Here is a 21921-nt window from a genome sequence, read left to right as displayed (position 1 = left end):
TGAGACACAAGAAAAGAGACATTGATTGTCATATAATTATACAGTTTTATTAAGCTTGATCTTAACAGTAAATAATTTTTTGGAATTATACAAATAAGGAATTGGGTGGTGGGTAAGGAGAGGCAGTAAGATATTGTACTGTGCTGGATCAGCCATATCTACAGAAAAGGGTATTACTATGGCACAATTGAATAAAAAAATGTTGGAATAAATAAACAAATAAAAGCTAAACTATTGTCATATATGCAAACCTATGCGAATATTTGTTGGATCACAGTTTCTGCATTGCCATTGTACTGTGTAAGGAGATGGATTGCATCAGCCCTCGGCAAAGCAAGGAATTCCTGCACCGAATTGGAAAAACAAACAAAGCATGATGTTGGATACTCGAGTACTAAAATAGAAACCCACAAAGTATCAAAGATAGGCAACAGAGAGAGAGAAAGTTGCATGAGATAAGCCCAAGAGTATTGTTAGTTGTCATTCCTCAATATAAGTCAAACAGATAAACAGAAAGAAAAGTACATAACTGTGTATCATGTAAATCATAGTAAAATAAAATCAGCTTCGTTACAAATCTTAATATAAATAAGATTAGCATATCAGCTAATATTATATATGGACGACATAGAGCACCCCTTACAAGAAAAGATCACGCAAGGTCCATACAAGATGACTAGTTTGTGTGCGATATGCTCAGATATGCATGAGCGTGCATGAATTTTGTCGAGAGTGTGATGTAATACTTATTGTAATTAAAGAACTAATGTAATCAACAACCAAACCAAACCACGGATCTATGAACATATGTGCACTTCGATATATGTCAATGAACACATGATGCATATGCATGAACACAGAAACATGCATGTAAACGTAATAAATAAAAGGGAAATGATGTCCACATTCCCCAGGTTTTATTTCGCACCTTTCACATTAGATATTAGTTATCACCTATGTTACATGGATTCTAATGAATAGGCAATGTACCCGTGTCAGACACATCAGATTCCAATACTCTAGGATTCACTATGGCATTTCTAGATCTCTTTTATCTATTTTTTTCTAACTACTACAATAACAAATTTACAATTATCAAAAGTTTTGAGTTTCATATATTTTTATTTTAAGAGGCGCTCAAGTCTCTTGTCGTTTAGTATTTAAAGGGCTTGAAAGAGCTTTTTGAAAACTGTAATACACTTCTGACATCCCTTAAAATACTAAAGGACAAGAGACTTGAGCGCCTCTTATTAAAACATGTTAGTGTTGGTATCATTTCCCTAAATTTTTATATGGAAATAAAACATTACATTTACCTAACTTGCCGAAATTCCTAATATATCACCTATTACAACCATGGTTTTAAATTTCTGCCGAAATCCGAAATTTCAGATTTTGATTGGGACCGAAACCGAAATTTGGAATTTCGCGAAATACCAAATTTCGGCTGAAATTTCAAATTTTCGTTAATTTCGGCCGAAATTTCGAGAAAATGTATATACATATTTTTTTTTAAATAATGATTACAAAATTTCGGTCCGAAATTTAGAAATTAATTAAATAATATTTTTTAACTGTTACCAAATTTCGGATTTCGGTGGGGTCCGAAATCGGTACCGAAACCGAAATTTAAAACCTTGATTACAACCATATCATCATGTAAAAGAAATAAAATTAGAATTGATTAAAATATATTGGCAAATACATGAATCCTTTTTTCTAAGGTTAGCCGAATCCAATACTTAGGATCTGTGTCGGATTCCAACACTCGTACCTTTACTCATGCAACATAGGTTATCACAATTCCAAAATTTGCAAAGAATGGAGTGTCATTATCAAAGCAAGGAGGTGCATATATCATCTCTCTAAATAAATAGCACATTGAAACAAGTATTTCTGTTATATTAGGGTCATTGGGTATCAAGTACATTCTGTTCCAGTAGGATCATTGGATAACAAGTGTCATGTGGTGAGCAAAGCTCCACAAATTCATGTTAGAGGTAGAGATAACATGGTCATGTGCATAAATTATCATTTAGGAATGGCAATGATTTAATAGAAAAGAGGTAATAGCCTGGGGAACGAGATCGTCAAAATAAAAACAAAAACAAGAAAAGCAGAAAAATAAAAATAAAACAGCCACAAGGGAGAAAATGAAAAAATAAATAATAAAAAAATCTCCAAATTGAGCCTTCGTCTCTAGGAAGGGATAACCCTCGATCCAGTCCAGGATCTCTTCAACCGTAAGTGTGAATCTTCACGGGAAAAGACTTACTGTGTTTAAGCGAGTCACCTTTCACTACAAGGTTATCAAGGTCCCTAAAATCCACCAAACAAACCGCATTCAACAACACTTGCACTTCCTCCTCACTAGCATCTTTTACACTGATGGATTTAGTAACACCTTTCTCCTCTCTAAGAAAACCCCCAACTCCAGAAGGGCAAGGAAGGAACCCCAATGCTACAACAATCAAAGTTCAACTTCACCAGCCCAGTAGCAAGGAGCGGGGGAGTACTTAGGGGAAGGAGGACTGAGCATAATCTTACTAGTACAAACTTCGATCCAGTATCCTCTCATAGTAGATTCAAAATTTTCGCTAAAACCTGGAAGAACACTCACCCAGAGAACAATCATTAATAATACCTGCTAGCAAATTGAATATGAGCCTTTGGTCAAACCTTTGAAGATCCACCTATTACTTTCTTTTTATATCGCCTAGATCAATGAAAGGAGGGCCAAGTTCTACAAAGTCCTGCAGCTCAAAGGCCAAGGGGCAAAGTTTCATCCTTCAAAAAACTCAACGGATTTATTTGGGAAAACCAAAACAATACCAAAGAGATTTAAAATAAAATTTCAAATATCTCTGGTCATCATGTAATTGATGAACAAATGGTCGATGGTCTCCTCCGCCTCAATGAAAAAACCGCAATGATCAACTTTAATAACATTACGACTACGCAAATGATGAACCATCAAATTTTTGTTAAAATAAGCGGTCCATCTCAAAGCACACAAGCTAGGTGCAGCAGGTGTCCTCCAACTCCTGAGCCAGAATAGTGTGCAACATGCATAAGAAGATGGTAGAAAGAATTGAATAAGCATAACCCATTATCAGCACAATCCGAATCCTCTTATCCTAACCCCCACGTCTGATATAAGTCGAGTCAATAATTTCCATAAACTAGAAAATTCGTTCAATCTGCCAATCGAAGAAGTTCCTACGAAAATCGATCTTCCAATTCACCCTACCATTAACGTGATTGAAAGAATCTTTGACATTGATCTCTCTTATTCATCGCAACAAAAAGATCGGGGAACAAAACTTTTAAGAGCACCTCATTGCACCAAGGGTCAAACTAGAACTGCACTCGCCCTTTTAGATACACTAAATCGAATTCTCCTCAGAAAAGGAAACATAATTTTCAGGATCACTCTCAAAACTGTGATACAATGTTTCCTGTAATTGTCAATGAATTCTACACGCCAAAGCTAACCCTATATTTCCCTTCAATTACCTTCATCCAAAGCTGAGATCTTTCTTCATTGAATCTCCACAACATACTCACCCAATAATGATCCATTAATGGCTTTAAGAATCTGAATGCCCAAGACTCCAACTTTCTTTGGCCAACAAACCTCCTCCCACTTAAAAAGATGGAATTTCCTCCTACAAATTGAAACTGTTAATACAAAGTTAATGCTGAAGCTACTCTATGTGTTGGATGGCCTCAGCAGGGAATTTGAACATGGAAAAGTAATAAATGGGAAGGTTAGGAAGAACAAAATTGATCAATGTGATCTTGCCTCCTACCTCCTACAGAAAGAATGTTCATCATCCAGCAAGATAATCGGTTCTCCACTTTTCCTATGATATGGTCCCAAAGCCATTTTATATGTCTCTTGTCCCACAGGGGAAGGCCAGATACCTGTTAGCATAGTTTCAAAACTCCACTGCGCCGTCGTCTACAAGTCAACTCCCTTTGACCTTGGCCACATTCTTATCAGAGTCCACATTGTGCCCTTCAAAGTATATCAAAACTCCTTTTAACTCTCCGGAGTTAGGATTGTATCAATAGAGTACTCAGCCGTGTGAACCGAGTACTTGATTGCACGATGCCGAGTCAACTAGGATTTGCTTTGTCCGTGTTTTGAAACACTGCCTGTTAGTAAACTATCCCAAACCACATCCAAGCAAATAAGCAAACCTGTCCCTTTACTAATCACTTACATAAATGCTCATCATGGTCAATTTACTGAAGTTGGATCTTTGACCAGTCACTATCTCATAACAGCTGGTCATGTGCATAAACAGGCGAGAGTTTTTTTTATGAAAGAAAGGATTTTCAATGCAGGGTCATCATCAGCCAGTTCCATTATAAGGTATCCAAACCCATTGAGCTGACTAAAAAGCAGCTCCATATGCTCACTAAGTCAACTTCGAAAGCCAGGCCATCCAAACATAGTTTAAAGAATCACTGACGTCTATTTTTTTCTAATTATACTATATAATTATCAGTACACTACCCTATAGATAGCATGCAGTAACCTGCTAAAACACTGCATTGGTTACTGCGTTACCAACTAGGCAGTCAGGCATCTACTCTAGACTGTGATGTGTGCATGCGAGAATGTGCATGCAAGGGGATAGTAATTATTAACTAACATGTTAACAGTGACAAGAAATTAATTTCTAAATGTAAACAGATATTATGAAAGAATAAAAGATCATCTGCATTGAGCAAAGCATAAGCATAAACTCACCATAACTTTAAGTATTGCAGCTTCCTCGCAAACAACATCCCTAGAAGATACTTGACTTGGACTGCTACCATCTTCTGGCATTCTACTGCTTGAGGATATGGTAACTTGAGAAGAACTATGGGTGCATGTATCCACATTTGTCTTGGTTGTAGAATCGATAAGTAAGGGAGCATCGATTTCTTTCAAATAATCAATCTTCAGAAGTCCTTCAAATCGGTCATTACACATTTGAAGCCGAAACCACTCACTATGAGTGTGAAGGGTTGCTTTCATTATCTTCATCAGCTGTGGTTCTTCGATGCCCAGCCTCCTACCCATTGCCACCTACATGAGATCAATGTAATCCAAAGTTTCAGAATACTTTTTAAATAATAGCAAAAATGGCATTCAATCACTTTTTGAAAAAAAAAAAAAAAAAAAATCGTTTCCAGAAGGGGAAAGCTCGGAATATTGTGTATAATCCCAAACATTAAGTAGAAGTAGTGACTGCCATGATACAGACCTGATTCCCAGCAAATAAATGTTTTAATTCTTTGCGATGCATTTTATAAAATCCCTTTTAAATGGTTGGAAAAGGGGAAAAAAGGAAAATCCAAATGCAAAGAAAATAAAAATAAAAAAGTACACCTTGGAAGGCATTTTATTTCCTCTCATATGGGGGAACTGATGTGATTCAGTCATCTTACCCATTCGATTTAGTTTTTCTTCTTAATCACCTATTGGAGTTGTGTTATTCAGCATTTCATTTATCCTACTCGACCATTATTTTTGGCACTGTATTATAATAATATATTTTGCTGTTACCAATTGCAGTACTTTTTGGTACTATTTTATATTTACATAATTTGCTGTTACCAATTGGAGGAGTTCCAATTATTTGCAGACTGATTAGTTACTCATATTGACAATATTATAAAAATCGGAATCGAATCGTAAATTGTAATAGAGGTCAAATTGTATTGGATCGTAAGTTGTATCATGAATCATAAGATTCATTTAGATTTATAAATAAATTAAAAAATATTATTCATTTTCATTCAAATTCGTTAATTAATAGAAGTTACCGTGATTAGTTACTCAATATCATAATACGAATTGCTTGCTAACAAACTTGGATAACAATCTTAAAAATAATAAAAGACGCGCTCATATCAATTCTCAAAACCTCAAAGATCTAATGACAAATATGAAGTCGTCATTGTTGTCTCCATTATCATTGTGTCTGACACGCCCCAACTCGTATCTCAAGGTTCCACACTCATGTGTATCTTGACATACCAGTGGGTGTCACAGTGTCCCTCTTCGATGTAAGTAAATACCCTAAAAAATATGCATCGTGCTTGACTGGGTGCGTAAACGAACATGTGTTCCCCATAGGTGGAAAATAGAAAGTACCCTGCAAAGATAATATTTATCTGCATATACATTTTATAATAGTAAACATACATTCGGTCGCTATCATAAAAAAGGGTAAGCATAGAAAATAAACAAAGAACTTCAAACCTCACAGTCCCCACCTACTTGTAATCTCAGCTAAAAAAAATGAAATAATTTTTTTTTGAAAAATAAAAAAATGAAATAATCACCACCTACTTCTAATTTTAGTGAAAAAAAGAAGAGAAAGGTAGTGTCCAACAACCATTCTCCAGAGTGATTTTGCCCTTTTTTCGTGCTGAGAACAAAAACCAAAAAGAAAAAACTAGGGAAGAATGTGTTATGCAATCCTGACCTACGTTACCCGTTTCTCCCAATACTACCTTTTGAACGGTAAAAGTGTGATTTTTTCAAAGCGACGTGGAGTCGTTTCAGGCTGTTCATATTTTCCTATTTCTTTCGGTTTCGTATGTTCAAAAGAGGGAGAATGCGATGCTTTGCCAAATGAGGACAAAGTGCAAATGCTGAAGAAAATAAATTTTGTTTCATTCTGGCCAGAACAGACTGATAATTCTGTTCCGGTCCGGAAACCGGAACAAATTGGGTATATATTTTGTTCCGGCCGGAATTTCGGCAAAAAACGGCATTGCAGACCAAACAGGCGGAATGTCCTGTTTCGTCCAGAATTCGTTAAAAAAGCATTTATTTTCAAACAAATTACGTGAATGCCATTATAGCCATTGGGATTGTATACGAAAGCTAATATACGAAACTCCTGCATGTTTCTGGTGATTTTCTTACTGATTTGGAATAAAAGTAGCTAATACAGAAAACCCAATGATTGAGGGTGGGAGTTGTCACGTTGGACACATGAAAAATTGACAGTACAATCATTTTCACGTTGGAAATCCGAGGCTTGTGTTTCTAAAATATGTTAATGAATGTTTTTTCAGAGTCAAGAAACTGCAATACTTGAAGAGATGAACTCAGCTTAACCATTAAAAAAGAAACATGAATTTGGCTTAGTTTCTTGGGGGGAAAAATCAGTACATATTAAAAAGAGAAAGCAGAAAAAAGTACAATAACTGTACAATTATTCATAGTATTTTAACAGCTTCCAGCGAGAGCATACCTGGAGTGAAGTTGCAAGAACAGATAAGGGTACGTCTTTTGCAATTGCATCCCCATTAGGCCTAAGCAAGGCCAACAAAGTCTCTTTCAAAGGCTTCAGTAGAGTTGGATGGCTCGCTGCCAGAGGACCTAAATAGGAGCACGCCACTCTTAGAGCTCTAGCATGATCCCCACAGTTGACTAGTTTAAGAAACTCAACCTGACAACAATACAATTGTTAGAATGTGACAAAAAATTAACCAATTGGTATTCTACCAGTCAGAACTATTTCTTTAGAGAGCTTATGAAATCATGAAAATTGCAGCAATCATTACCTGTTTAAGTTGGAATAGAAGAAAAGGGTTTTGCACAAAAAAGTTAGGATCTATAGCATTTAATTCCTCCACAACCTCCGCAGCCATTCCATTACGAGCTAATTCCCTCATTTCTAGAACAATCTCAAACTTATGATCCTCCCCACTATCAACATTTTCTAAAGCGGAACGTTTTATGGAGACCTGAAAAACAGAAAATATTTAATATTATTTCGATATAGAATCACAAAGAGTAAAACTAAGGGGCCATTTGGATATGCAGATTTTAGAATCTAGGATTATAAGATCCAGATTTTATCTTGAAATTTGTGTTTGGATAGCTAAAATCTTGGATTTTATAATCCACAAACCATAAGAAAACCAGGGTTTGAAAATCTCTCTCGGAACCCGAGATCTCTAAATCAACCCAAGATTTCTAAATCAGGGATTCGAAAAACCTATCGATTGGAAAAACCTCTCTCTCTCTCTCTCTCTCTCTCTCTCTCTCTCTCTCTCTCTCTCTCTCTCTCTCTCTCTCTCTCTCTCTCTTTTTCAAAACCATGGAAAGTATGGTATGTTATCCAAACAGCCTATTTTAAAATCCTAGATTGAATAATCAAGATTTCTTCAATCCAAGATTTTAAAATGATGTTATCGAAACGGCCACTAAATTTAGCAGAGTCAAGACCCTTGATACCTGCTCCTCCTCCAATGAGGTGTCACTGGTATCCATAGACAGAGGAAAAAGTAGACTTTTGTTTCTTTCAATAAAGGAAACATCACGGTCTACTTGTAGCCTCTCAGTCTCAACTCTCCCCTTCCATCTCTTGCGTCTATTCCTTTGCCCACTTGCATGACTTCTGCTCCTCTGCAACCTTCTACAACAATTTTTGGGCTCATGTATTTCACTGGTACTACAATCTTCACGGTTGCTCGTCACCTCGTATGATAATCTCAGTTCAACATCAGTACCTTGTATGTTTGTACTATCTGTGTTTACTTCTCGAGGGCCGTCTGTGTCAACATTATTAACAGATGTCTCACCATCTGAGTGTCTACCGGTTCCACAACTCACGTTGAGACATGAGCAATCTCTAGAAGAACTATATCCCAGATCTGGCTGTCCTATTTTTGAAGACCTGCTAGGGGTATGCACATCTGATGCTGGAGCAATCAGAACAAAAGCATTAATAATAATAATAATAACAACAAATTGCATTAGGATGACAAAAAAGATAATTATGATAAATATGCACCTGATGGTGACACAAGGGCACCATCCACAATTCCCCTATATATACAATATTCGTGAACAAGTTCATCAAGCATTGCAAGATCCAGTTTCATCCGGCACAATTCATTCTGTGACAAAAGAATATGAGAGAGAAATGGTAAGCGTAAACAAACCTATTCACTGTGATAATTTCAAATAGGAAATTAATTGCAAAATCTAAGGTAATTTCACATAGCAAAATTCATTGCAGAAGCTCAAGACCACAATTCATAAGGTAATTTCAAATAGGAAATTCATTGTAAAACCTCAGGATCACAAACAAAATACCACAAGCGGCCCATGGTTAAATTTCTCTTCTTAATGGTTAGATTAGCAAGAAAAAAATATGATGCACAGGATCGAAAACACGTGGAAAAAGGGCGGATGATAAATATTGATCCCGAGAAGTTTAAAATGTGGGCATTGTACAAAGGGCATTTGATTTAAGCTCTAGGCTAAATGATCCAGAGAAAACTGTGGGCAGAGTGCAAAGGGCATTTGATTTAAGATCTAGGCTAAATGATCCAGAGAAGAGTACAATGTGGACAGAGTGCAAAGGACATTTGATTTAAGCTCTAAGCTAAATAGATGAGGAAAGGGCATTTTTGCTATTTTACAGCAACTTTGGCTCAGTTGAATACTGTATATCTGATGTAGTGAGCGAACACCAGGAGTATGTCAATTTAGACAGGGAGAATTATTTCTGTTTCAGGAGATGTATGGCAAATTTTTAATTGATTTCTAACACTAGATTGTGATTATTTTTTTCTTTTTTTATTCGAAGAAAAAAAAAATATTTACATGCAAGATAAGGCTACACCTTTCATTCTTTATAGTATTATAATATATATTTGTAATTTGAGACACGGGGATAGTTATTCTCCCCATCGCTTTTCTTTCAACAAAAACAGAAATCTCTTTTTACTTTTTATTTCCAATCAATTAAATGATACAAATAAGAGAATAATCATTAAAAAAGGAAGAGATTGAGGTAGGCATACATGGAAAAACGTGAACATCAAGAGTTGAGACTAAAAGAATACGGAAAGTCTAATGTTGCTAGAAAAGGCTGTACTCTAAATAAGATTTTAGGGTTTAGGAAAAAGGTTTTTTTGCATAGGGAAATGATATTTCGACCCCCTTTTTCATAATTTCCACCCATCTTACATCAGGTCAAAGCAGGTCAGTATTTATCTTAGATATTATTTTTTAAGGTCACAAAAGCAGGTGCCTCTCTTTCTCTTTATCCAGGCTTGCTGCGCTACCGAGGATGGGGATGACAGGTGGGTGAAGCTGAATTTTATAGATGGTCTGGCGTCCTGCCGCAGCAAGAGCACGCGAGCTGTTCTACATAGTGGAGAGCAACAACATACTTACAGGAGGGATATCACCTCGGCTATGATCGAGAAGATGACAAAAGCCGCTCCTTACTCTGGAAGGATCAACCCCCCACCCCCACTACCCAAAACCCCCAAAATTCATTTTATAATAGATATTATTTTTTAAGGTCGCAAAAGCAGGTGCCTCTCTTTCTGTTTATCCAGGCTAGCCGCACTACCGAGGATGGGGATGGCAGGTGGGTGAAGCTGAATTTTATAGATGGTCTGGCGTCCTTCCACAGCAAGAGCACGCAAACTGTTCTACATAGTGGAGAGCAACAACATACTTAAAGGAGGGATATCACCTCAGCTATGATCGAGAAGATGACAAAAGCCGCTCCTTCCTCTAGAAGGATCACCCATGATATCCTCGGCTATGATCGAGAAGATGACAGAAGCCGCTCCTTCCTCTAGAAGGATCAGCCCCCCCCCCCCCCCCCCCCCGCGCAAAAGAAAAATCATTTTCCAATTAAATTATAACATGTCGAAAATAAGAAAAAACAAGTTGCTGTAAGAAGAAGACATTCAGAGACACTCATTTCCTTTTCCAAATAGCAAATGAGGGAGGGTGGAAACTTAGAAGCATGCTGATATTTGTAACAGGCTGGGAATGTATGACACTACGACATATACACTCCAACTTGAGGGGGAATGTTAGATGAGTTATATTAGGCTGAGGGTATACTGAGTATAACCCTATCTCTGCACACACACACACATAGATATTCATATCAGTAAGAGGGACTGCTCTCTCTCTCTCTCTCTCTCTCTCTCTCTCTCTCTCTCTCTCTCTCACACACACACACACACACACACACACACGTACACGCACGCACACAGAAGTCAACACCTAAGCATTATATAATGAGATTTGCTAGCGTCCACCGTAGAAAGGATTTCGTGGATGGTCTGTTGCATCTGACAGCAGCCACCTCGTGAATGAAGACAAAATCTGCTGAAAAGTGAGCCTCTGTGGCTGCTGTCAGATGCAACAGACCATCCGTGAAATGCCTTCTGCGATGGATGCTAGCAAATCCCCCATATAATATGTAAGAACACAAACTAGGGGTAACAAAAAGGGGGTATGAACTTCACAACCACACCACCCTCATTTGACTTTTTGTAAATGAGACTTGAGATAACAGGTACTCAAATTGTAAGCACTAAATAAGCTGGCAAGAAAAATGGACTAACATTAACAGAATAACCCTTTGTGCACACATTACACAAATGTGTATCGCAAATTCAAAGACACTTGCAACCATGTGTCATAATTTGTTGGCAAGTTCATTATTATTGATAGAATTTGCAACACACTAATGAATCATTATGACATTATAAGGAAACTGTAACACACTGGTTTATCTTGAACTTCACACCGTGGATAAATCAAGGCCAAAATTCGCAAAATGTCTCCAACAAGAACTCGAACTAAAGATTGCAGTGGTAAGAATTTGAAAAGGAACCTGAAATGCCTGAAAAAGATCTCCTTTAGAAAATCTCAAGCTATCGACTGCACCTTGCCTAGTTAGCTCCACAGCATGTGCAAGGGCTTGTATATCAACCTGAATTTGAAATCAAAATGTAGGGGATGAAATACTTCTACGACAACATCGTACAAACAGATAAGAGCAATGATAGAATGAAGGGCGCCCTTGGCAAAACCAGCTTCAAGGGCACCCTCATTGGTCAATTTCAGCAAAAGTGGCTTTCACTTTTGCTGAAGCCACTTTTGCTGAAATTGACCAATAAGGGCGCCCTTGAAGCTGGTTTTTGCAAGGGCACCCTTCATTCTATCATTCCTCAACAGATAAACATAATCACTTGATATCCTACCTCATCAAATGGAGGTGCCTCGTAGAGACTCTCCTGGGGAGTTGCAGGATGATCACGTTCCTCAAGAAGTAACCTCTCAGTAAGATCTGAAATGGGGGATGTAATGCCTTGACGAAAGCAAAATACTTTGTGTATGCTGGACAATATTGAAAGAAACAGCAATAGTTCACCAGGTGGAATCTTGACAGAAGTGTGCATATACAAGTAGACCAGACATTATTTGAAAAAGGAAGCAACCAAAAAGCTGATCAATACCTTATCAAGTACCTCAAGGTCATTGAAAATACTGGGTCGTATGCTTGTAGGTGAGCCCTTAGAACAGAACACAGTAACCCCGCAATATCAAACCTCCGCCTTTCAGACCACTGAAATCCAATAGTCAACTCAGCAGGTCTTATATCTAAGGCAACTTGTAGGGAATATTTAAGTCATGACAACATAAACTTGTGACAACAAAAGCAATGAATTCAATTTTTTTCAAAACAACAGCTAAAATAAAAACAAGGATCAGTTATATATTTAAGAAGCTGATAAAAATTACAAACCAGTAGCAAATCGACTTGGCCAGTCTTCTCTCAACTTAGGTTCAAGCCATTATTAAGTGTGAGTTCTTGAGCTTTTTGAACGTCACTTGGCAACTTGATTCCATGTATCGTGTGAGGCATCCAAGCCACACAAATTGTATTTTCAGCGTCACTATTTTATATAGGGATTTGTTTCCCTTTTCTTCAGTCAAGGAAGTTACCCAAAATTGAACTTATCTAATGCACATCATTTTCCAAACGCATATCATTACCCCTTTCAGATTTTTAAAATGCACATCATTTTTCTTCTAACCAAAATACCAAACTTTCCCTTCTTTCTTTGTAATATTTTCATAAAAGAAAAAAAATTAGAATCAAATTTGATACTTTGCCCATGGTTGATTGAGTAATAAATAACTAGTAAATTTCCAAGAAACTTGATCCACACAGCTATTTGAAACAAATCTCTCTAATAGGGTACAAATTCATATCTGATCCTTCATCTTCCAACATGAAGCTTATGTTGTACCAGTACGGGTATGTGTCAGAATATGACACGAATATCGAGTGTCAGTTTGGGTAAACCTCAAAATGAAATATTCATGGATTCACCAAAATATTTTAGTCAATTCTTAAATTTTAATTTTTTTTTATATAATAATGTGTATAAATTGACATTTTGACTAGGTATAATGCTTCATATTCATATAAGAACTTACTACTAAGATGGACAGAATCCAAAACATGTTGTAATTGTAAAGTTGTGCTAGTAGTATTTAGAAAAAAACAGATAAAAGAGATCTATTAGGATCCACACAACTATTTGTGTAACATGATTGGGATATCCTATAATAACAGGTCCCGAAGTATTGGGATCCGACACAGGCAATTCATCCATCCAGAAGAATCTGTGTAACATGATTATAAAAATTTAAACAATGGATATCCTATAATATATAAGAAAATCTATAATATTATCAAGTGATATCTAGCCAAACAAAAGAAAAGCCTACCTCATTTGCCACAGGAGAGGTCTCATCTTCTTTGTCAAATATAAATGCGAGAAGAACATGCTTAAACTCCTCATATGCTTCCTTAAGAACAAAGAAAAGAGGATGTCAAAAACTTACATCGGAACAAACCGACATTGTAAGCCCAAAAAAACGATTTGATAAAGTATTACTAATATAGAGAATAAATTATTTTTACCTGTCAAGCATGCTAGCTCAATTCATAAATTTTATGGAAGTGTATGATGCAAAGATGGATGAATTTAAGAATATTTCACTGATTTATTAGGAGGAATTAACAAGATCAGGAAATGGAAGTACTTCATGTAGGAAGAAATTACAACAGACAAAGCTGTGCCCAAATCATCAAGAACTATATTGCAATATACAATCAACAATAAATACACCGCTTTGTTTGCCTGCCATGGCTATCTTTTCCGTCTTTTCAATTGAATAGGTAACTTGGGGTTTACCAACGCTTGAAAAATCGATCTCGAGCTAAACTCAGCAGAAGGCATTCCCAGTCAAGTCTGTCTGGTCAACGATTGAATCGGCCGAATTAAACATAAGAAGTAGCTATGTTCAAGAAAAGTATATGAAAACTTGTATTAGATCTACTCATTTACAGTAAGGCAAGTTCACCCACCCACTTACTGCCCCAATTGTAAGCTAGTCTAGCTTTTTAATATTTCCATAAAATATAACCACACCTTACTAGCTGGTCAATACCTTATAAAGATAAGTTTGTAAGAGAGTTGCCTTTGTTGTAATAAAGTAGAAAGAAGAAAAGGAGAAGAGAAAGAGATCAAAGGGAAAAAACAAATCCACCAAGTCATGGAGGACGAGCCTTAGCGCAACGGTAAGGTTGCTCCATTGTGACCTGGTGATCACGGGTTCGAGTCGCAGAAACAGCCTCTCTGCAAAGCAGGGGTAAGGCTGTGTGCACTGGGCCTACCTTTAATGGCACTAAGTATATTCTTCCAGTGGGGTTGAGATAGAGCATCTTACATCATCTTGGGGACTATGGGAGGAGAGCGCATCAACAAAGGATTTATAAGAGGAAAGAACTTACAGGAAACAAACTGATTAATGGCATGAGCTTACAGGATCTATTTCTTTACATAAAGCAATAGGTCAATTCTTTATTAAAAAAAATAAAGCAATGTGTAAATAAAAAATATTAGAATCATAAAAAACAATAGGATGAAGAACAATAGTACTTGGAATCAAAGACTCAGATAAGGGAGTGTGAGCTTGTGACTCTATCTCGTCTCTCCTCTTCCTCCAAACATATGTTTTGATTCGTAAACCTTATGAATTTTTTGGAACTTCATGACTAAAGCTTGGACTTGAACAACATGGACTAACATGACTTGAGTCAATCATGAAAAGGCATGGTTTTAAATTTCCACCAAAACTGACACGAAACGACCTAAATGTTTTTGTTTCCATCCCCACCGCAATTCATATCGAAAACAAAATACATACTGAAACCAAAATCGTAGCTGTATTAACGATAAAATATACTAGTATGTGTTAGATAATTATTTTTATATGAATTGCATGTGAAATGTGGTGTAAGTATTATGCATTAATACTTATATGAATTACATGTGAAATGTGGTATGTACTGAATTATTAGGCATGAGCGACATGCGACATACACGACAACGCATGTCACTTAGTTTTAATAATGTAGTATTATGTATAAATATTTATATGAATTACATGTGAAATGTGGTATGTACTGAATCAATCCTTGACTCCATGAGTTTTACAAATTTGATGCTTGTCAAAAACTTGGCAGGTTCAAAACCGGGTTGACACAACCCGGTACCGAGTAGGGTAAAGGCTAAAGTTCACCTCCTACAAATTTGACACAGATGGAAAAGAGACAACTAGGAAAGATGGCCAAGGATCTTTTCAATGATTGAAGCAATCACCATCTAAGGACACTTCTAAAGAAAAAAGACAGGAGTAAAAGGGAAAAAATGGCAATCATAGGCATATAATAGACTTCACTACTCAAAAAAAAAGGCATGTAGACTTCAATAAAAGAACAAACAACAAGGGATTTCAACCCTTACCTAGTAATAAGAAAAAATAAAGAATATCAAATAGAATGCTTCTCCTAAAATCATCAAACTCATTCTACATATCCCGTGAATGGCAACTCTTCAAGTGAACTATTATGGAATCAATCAAAGCCTAATTACACATGCCATGCCTTTACTCTTAACATCACCCTGATATTAGCATTTTCATAAGTATGGCCTTCCAACTTCCAAGTTCCAACAATCATGAATATTACAGTGAAGCAATTACTCCTATGCAACCCAAAAACCTAACTGCAACCCAGTATTGAATAACATGTGCGATTAAGATCCTCTATTTTTGTGATGCAGTCCAGATGGCATTAGACCCAAGCAGATCTTTATTGTATTTATTTCACATAAGCGCCAACAAGATATCTAAGGATAGGGAATCTATAAATTTTAAGTAGAGAGTAGAGACTACCTCAATACCAAAAAAATTTCAATCTAGGAGATTACCAACTCATAATGGGGAGGTTATTTCAGAATATTAATTAAGAATTGTGATCGAGGTTGTATTAAGTCACTATTTTCAAGGTTGTTCCATACATGGTTTTAAATTTCAGTTTTGGCTAAAATTTTGGACTTGTCCGAAACCGAAATTTCGGTAATTTCGTTTGAAATTCTTTAATGCAATAAAAAAGTATTATTTTATTATAAGTTTCAACGAAATTTCGAACGAAATTTGGTATATTTCGGGAATTTCGGTTTCGGTACCATTTCGTTTTGTTCCTCACCGAAATCCGAAATTTCGGATTTCGGTCGAAATTTAAACCATGGTTCCATATAGGTATTAAGTCACTATTTTCTTATAGAAAATTTAAAATTTTACTATTTAGGATGGATAAAACTTAAAACAAGCAGTAATTTTAAGGTTGTCGTAGCAATATTCAAGAAAAAAAAACAATTAAAAGAGACCGAGAAGTGTCTATATGCATCCAAAAGTATTGGAATCTGAGACGTGTCCGACACGGATTCTTCGCCCACTCAGAAGAATCAATGTAACGTAGACTCTTATAAGTTATAACAGAAGGAAAATCTGTTAATGTTACAATATGTGATATCTAATATTCAAATGAAAAATAATAATATGTGCTTCCTCTGTTAACAGATTTCCGTGAGATTAATAGACAGCTAGACATATTGAAAAACCTATAATTGACTGCTATTCAATGTCTACATGGAATTAAATGAGGTTGCTGCATATCTTTCTAATGAGGAAACCTTGAGACCAAATCTAACATAAGGGCTTCATTTACATCATCTAAAGTTTCTAAAGTTCTTTTGCGCACTCTAGTTATATGTTTCCCACCCTTTATGATTTATATTTTACTTAAGAAAAGAAGGGCGAAATTTTCACTATCCTCTCTGGGGGCAATATTACTCTAATTGTTAAGTTAGAGGTCCAATGTGAAGCACCACGAATAAAACTTCTACCGAGAGCAGCGTGGAAAATTTTCATCAAGGTAACTATTTTAAACACTTTAGTATTTTTATGCTCGCATTGAAAAAGTCCAGCCTAGAGAAACTTAATTACTTCGGCAGCTTAGCTCACTTGGACTGACATAGCATGTCGACAACCACCTTTGCATAAATTATTGCCGGAATCCATAACTTCAGACAATATAGGTCTTATGACATAATATATGCTTCTCAAAATTATCCTAATCAAATACAATATATCATTAAAACACATTTTCAAAAAAAAAATATCATTAAAACAGTACAATAAAAAAATTAGAATGATTATTGGACACGGATACGAGCGTCGCGGGTCGACATGGACATAGGGTGTCAGACACAGCAGATCCTAAAAATTTAGAAACGGGACACGGCTAAAAAAGAAAGTATATATAATCCTGATTTGTGGAAATGGATTCGTTTGTTGAGTTTCGACATGGATACGAGGTGTCTGACATGACAACCCTAAAAATCAAGAAATTGTGACACGTCCATACACATACATACATGTAAAATTATAGGTTACTATCGAAATGTGTAACAATATAAATACGATATTCATTTAATAAACTAATAAATCTTAGAATTAATCAACTATAATTTAAAACAAACATGAGATAATCAAATAACAGCGCATTCATCAATTTAATATAGTCCTCTTCAGTCTCCAATATGCAGCGAAAAAAGACGGACCGATAGGATATAATGAAGATAATATTGGAATAAGAGTTTGTTTAGGGTTTTAGGTTTAGGGGAGTGGATATAACATCAAATATTAGATAAAGAAGAGCTAAAAGAAGAGTTAATAATAAAAGATGTAAAGACAATATTTGGTAATAAAATAGAAGGTCACACTTGAAAAGGTACAAAAATGTGCCCACGCACTCAATTTAAGTCCGACGTTTCTAGTAGTACATTTAAATGTGCCGAAAGGAGTGCCAACGCATGTGGACACGCGCATCCGACACGACACATATGTCCGTAATAAATTCAAAGTGTCCTAAATTATACTCAACTCAACTCAACTAAGCCTTTGTCCCAAACTAGTTGGGGTCGGCTAATGAATCCTTTAGAAAATTGTCATGAAGAAGGTGAAAGGATCTACTCAGCTCAAATTGACTAAGTCTAATCCTGACACTAGTTGGGTTTGTCTACATGGATCATTTTCTTCCATTCTATCCTATCCAAGGTCATATTCTCTGTTATGTTCCTAGCCATCAAGTCTTTCCTCAGCATTCCTACACAAGTTGTCTTCGGTCTGTCCCTACCTCTTTTTACTCCATCAACTTGGCATGAGTCACTTCTTCTCACTGGAGCATCCAAAGGCCTATGTTGGATATGCCCAAACCATCTAAAGTGTCCTACATTATTCAAATTACATAAATTCACTTCCAAAGCCACAATAAGAATACAGTAACCAGTACCAATGCCTTATTTTGTCAACAAACTATTCTCCATCAAATTACGAAATCTCCATATCCTTTTAACATTCCCTAAATAATTAAATTCAACAGAAACCCCATAAAACCTACATACAGATAGAAAAACGTCGAAAATACCGGATAGGCGTTGAGAGCACAGGGGGCAAGAGCAGTCCTCAAACATTCGATCGCGCAATCTCGATCTCTGCTCGTCCCTTTCCTTAAAAGCTCAATGAATTTCTGCAAAAAAAAAAAAGGTAAAATCCAACTAAAGAAAATTAAGACAAGGCCCTGTTTGGATTGGAAGAAAAACATTTCATGAGGGAAGGAAAATTTTTCCAAACATTTCCAGAAAATTCCTGCAAACCAAACAGTGGAAAATGAATTGCCTGTTTTTGCAATCGGAAGAGGAGGCGGTGATCTTCGAGGACGGAGGGGGCGTGGATACGAAGGAGATTGATGGCGAAATCAACGTCTCCGATCTCAAGAGATTTTCGGATCTGACGGATGAGAAGACGCGAGCGGTAAGAGGAGGAAGATGGAGAAGGAGGAGGAGAGGGGGGCGAATTTTGAAATTCCTCCACAAGATTTTCTGACTTGACGAATTCTATTACCAGAGAATCAAGTGCTTCCCAATTCACAGGCATGGATTCCATTTCTCACAGGAAAAAGAAAAATGGGATTTTTTTTTACTCGATTACTGTTTACGGGAGATATCGAAGGGGGAAAAAGAGAGGCGGAAAAATGAGAGAAGAGGAGAAATAAAAATCCCCTTCTGAGATTTCGGTATTATATACACCGAAGGCGGCAATATGTGAAACGTGTGATGTGGTACGTACCATGGCAAATCCCCTTGAATTGGGGGGAGGGGGGGTGTCTATTTCTAAAAAGGCCCTCCCTTTTAGGGAATTGACATATTCGTCTCCTCTCTTTTTTTACTTGGGGCAGCCTTTTCTAGTGTATTTATGACTACCCATTTGCAGTAGAGAGGGCTGTCCCGAGTAAAAAGAGTGGGCGAATATATTATTTGGCCCTTTTTAAATGCTTTTGACCTACACCATGTCTACATGTTTTTGTACTAAGGCTTCTTTTTCGGGTACAAGAATTGTCCCAACGAACATGGACAGAGATGAAGTACATGTGAGTGTGTTGATTTGATCAACATTTGTGTGGAGAGATAATGGGTGCTTTTCTAAAAGGGGAGATCTCGTTTAGAAAATCCACGACTACAAAGAATATTGTTATCACCCTTGATCGAAGGGCTAGGATCATGTGATCATGATGATAAGGCCAATGACAATAGGTTGGACTCATCGTGACCCATTAGATCAATGGACCTATTCATTCACTTATCACCCTTGATCCAAGGGATAGGATCATCTGATCATGATAAGGCCAATGACAATAGCTTGGACTCATGGTGGCCAATTAGATCAATTGACGTATTCACTTATCAACCTTGATCGAAGGGCTAGGATTATCTGATCATGATAAGGCCACTGATAACAGGTTAGACTCAAGTGACCCTGACGTCTCTCTCTCTCTCTCTCTCTCTCTCTCTCTCTCTCTCTCTCTCTCTCTCTCCAACAACTTTATTTTTACTTTTTTCCTTCTGTTTTGGCCACATCATTTGGTGGGCTTTCGGACCTACCGAATGCAACTGAACCAAGTCTTAAGAAGATGATATCTAGAATCCTTTGGTCTAATGATGGCATTGATCTCTTCATTTTACAACTCTAATTACAACCACTCATAGAAAGGTTTGATAAAGTAATGTAATTACCAGAACAAGGCATCATTGCACCTACCTTTCTTTTATATTTGATTTTATGTCATGATTCTCTAAGAGACCACATAAGATCTAATTGGAAATTAAGTAGGAACCATGATTTCATTCCCCTGGAACCCATGACTTGTCCCCATTTCTTCACAACCACCCAACAAAACCCATCACCCATATTCAAATTTCAACAAAATAAAGTTCAGAACTTTGCAGCTTTTCATTCAATTAAAAAGATGAAGCAAAACCACGTAATAATTTCATTAGAATTCTACATGTCCTGCACTCTTCATTCAGAAAATTCCCTATACATTCTTAATATTATTTTTTTAACCCTCCAAGAAGATCTTAATGACCCATGTAGATCAACATCATACTATTATTTCAACCTATTTATGCCTGTTGAAAGTTCCTTATTCCTTGTAAAACGGAGTAAAAGAAAAAAAGAAAAGAAAACTCAATATTAAGACATCTTAACAATCGAATTCCTTCTGCACCACAACCAAGACTCGGATGGAGAGCATGGTAATGGTGGAAGCATCATGGCTTTCCGGTATAGACCAAAGGGCCAACCCTCACAATGACAGAACTCTTCAATCACAGAGCGCCTCGGAGCATGCTCGTAATCGTAATCGACTCCACTCGTGCTTGACAAACATGAAAGCCAACTCCTTACAGAGAAAAAGGCTTCTTCCTCATCTTCTTCCTCTTCCTCTTCCTCTTCCTCTTCCTCTTCCTCGTCATCATATTGCAGTCCCTTTGGAGCAATAAACATTTCTCTTTTTGATGGAGACCAAACCCAGAGGTTTTCTGCCATCAACTGATCCTTACGCTTAAGCTTCGCTTTGATCGCTCGACGTCGAATTGCCAAAACAATCACCTGAAAAAAATATATAAAACGCCAAAAAGTAAAAATTTCAAAAAATTAGATTATATAACAAGGCAGAAACAAGAAAGACTACTACAGGCCTCCTTGGGTACCGCTAAAATTGGTCCTTATTTGCAAATGAGAAATTATATGATGCCCGACCATCAAAATGTAAAGGGCGGAAGGAGACAAAACCTGCCTTGGTTTTTAAACCAAGGAAAAATAAAAAACGGTGCTTTCCCTTGGATTAAAAATCAAGGGGAAGAGGGTTTGTCTCTCTCCGCCCTTTATTTTGACGGCATCATATAATTTCTCTTTGCAAATAAGCTTATTGGCAGATTGGACTTCAAGGCCGCTTTGGAAGTCATTAACTAAGATATAGAACTACTATAATCATAATTTGCAGATAAATATTATACACAACTAACATCATATGCATAATAGGATTACATGCAAATAATTTTTTAGGAAAGAGGCCCTACTTGTTGATCATCGATGTCGCTGGCCGGACTCTCATCATCTGCACTCGGAGAAGACCGGCATTGAGCAAAAGCATCCCTGAAAGCTGAAGGCAGCAATCTGCAAGGGATGGAAGGGGATTTATGCTCTTCATGAACAAAATAACTCATAAGTAATGAATCTTTTTCAGAGAAGAAGATGGTAAGGTGGCTAGAGAAAGTTGGTGGGGCTTGTTTTGTGATGATAGCATACAGACA

The 21921-nt window shown here is 36.7% G+C and overlaps 2 protein-coding genes across 2 annotated transcripts; both read right to left on the bottom strand.

Moving 5' to 3' along the window:
* Positions 1 to 19322, bottom strand: LOC143890688 (Ran-binding protein in the microtubule-organising centre protein). Its single transcript, XM_077395370.1, has 12 exons — positions 18947 to 19322; positions 18696 to 18797; positions 13586 to 13666; positions 12304 to 12413; positions 12049 to 12184; positions 11679 to 11777; positions 8817 to 8922; positions 8258 to 8724; positions 7582 to 7764; positions 7269 to 7466; positions 4763 to 5086; positions 1 to 344 (listed from the first exon to the last, which is right to left on the bottom strand). The coding sequence occupies exons 1-12, from the start codon at positions 19211 to 19213 to the stop codon at positions 252 to 254; spliced, it is 2166 nt and encodes a 721-aa protein (XP_077251485.1). The 5' UTR covers positions 19214 to 19322; the 3' UTR covers positions 1 to 251.
* Positions 19323 to 20574: 1252 nt separating this feature from the next.
* On the bottom strand, positions 20575 to 21921 carry LOC143889501 (uncharacterized). The gene is made up of 2 exons (XM_077393744.1): positions 21688 to 21921; positions 20575 to 21217 (listed from the first exon to the last, which is right to left on the bottom strand). Exons 1-2 carry the CDS (start codon positions 21832 to 21834, stop codon positions 20801 to 20803), a joined length of 564 nt encoding a protein of 187 aa, XP_077249859.1. The 5' UTR covers positions 21835 to 21921; the 3' UTR covers positions 20575 to 20800.

The sequence above is a fragment of the Tasmannia lanceolata genome, unplaced genomic scaffold (genome assembly GCF_043159265.1).
Source record: "Tasmannia lanceolata isolate RefF3 unplaced genomic scaffold, GAP_Taslan_0.1 ptg000013l, whole genome shotgun sequence".
In the NCBI taxonomy this organism is placed as follows: Eukaryota; Viridiplantae; Streptophyta; class Magnoliopsida; order Canellales; family Winteraceae; genus Tasmannia; species Tasmannia lanceolata.
Note: the sequence above shows the minus strand (reverse complement) of the source record. Positions and strands in the feature narration are given on the sequence as shown.

Excerpts from the sequence above, each read along its gene's own strand:
- LOC143889501 (XM_077393744.1), bottom strand. The coding sequence starts at position 21,834 with ATGAGTTATTTTGTTCATGAAGAGCATAAATCCCCTTCCATCCCTTGC. Across the intron at positions 21,218-21,687 it reads GCGACATCGATGATCAACAA|GTGATTGTTTTGGCAATTCG; the intron begins GTAGGGCCTCTT and ends TATTTTTTTCAG.
- LOC143890688 (XM_077395370.1), bottom strand. The coding sequence starts at position 19,213 with ATGGAATCCATGCCTGTGAATTGGGAAGCACTTGATTCTCTGGTAATA. Across the intron at positions 11,778-12,048 it reads AGGCACCTCCATTTGATGAG|GTTGATATACAAGCCCTTGC; the intron begins GTAGGATATCAA and ends TTTCAAATTCAG. Across the intron at positions 8,923-11,678 it reads ATCTTTTTCAGGCATTTCAG|AATGAATTGTGCCGGATGAA; the intron begins GTTCCTTTTCAA and ends CTTTTGTCACAG.